At 44.1% G+C, this 700-nt stretch overlaps 1 protein-coding gene across 1 annotated transcript in view; it reads right to left on the bottom strand.

Annotated features, from left to right (window-relative positions):
* LOC101993729 (L-lactate dehydrogenase C chain-like) overlaps positions 1-700 on the bottom strand; it is a gene marked incomplete at its 5' end in the record, with an annotated part of 19,902 nt that overhangs the window by 13,839 nt on the left and 5,363 nt on the right. Inside the window, one exon of the mRNA XM_005357880.2 lies at positions 8-125. Coding sequence (XP_005357937.2) covers positions 8-125 — 118 coding nt within the window. The remainder of the gene's footprint in view (positions 1-7; positions 126-700) is intronic.

The following is a 700-nucleotide window of genomic DNA, read 5'->3' as shown; positions in this document are numbered from 1 at the left end:
AATCAACCTTTCCCAGAGACGATTTTTGGAGTGTTGAAGAAAAGGCTGCCGTGCAGAAGATCCAGGGTCTCTCCCTTCAGTTTGTCTGCATCAGCGTCAATGAGAGCGAGCTCATCAGCCAGATCCTGAAACACAGAAACATCACAGATAGTGCAAGTTCATCAGCCAGATCCTGAAACACAAAAACATCACAGATAGCGCAAGTTCATCAGCCAGATCCTGAAACACAGAAACGTCACAGATACAGCGAGTTCATCCGCCAGATCCTGAAACACAGAAACATCACAGACAGCGCAAGTTCATCAGCCAGATCCTGAAACACAGAAATATCACAGATAGCGCGAGTTCATCTGCCAGATCCTGAAACAGAAACATCACAGATAGTGCAAGTTCATCCGCCAGATCCTGAAACACAGAAACATCACAGATACAGCGAGTTCATCAGCCAGATCCTGAAACACAGAAACGTCACAGAAACCATGGCCCAGACCTTTAGGAGACCAAGAAGGGTCCTAGAGCAGAGGGCAGAGCTTCACTGGCAAAGTGCCTGCCCTGTGTGTGAAGCCAAGCCAGATCTCAAGCACTGAAATAATAATGACAAATTGTTATATGTCCACTTCATAACCAACAAAATCTTGTAGGCTTTTGTTTTTGGTTTTGTGGGATTTTTGTTTTGTTTGGAAATGATTTTATTTTTTTT

This window comes from Microtus ochrogaster, chromosome 22 (genome assembly GCF_000317375.1).
Source record: "Microtus ochrogaster isolate Prairie Vole_2 chromosome 22, MicOch1.0, whole genome shotgun sequence".
Lineage (NCBI taxonomy): Eukaryota > Metazoa > Chordata > Mammalia > Rodentia > Cricetidae > Microtus > Microtus ochrogaster.
The sequence above is the reverse complement of the archived record's forward strand: the minus strand, read 5'-3'. Positions and strand labels throughout refer to the sequence as shown.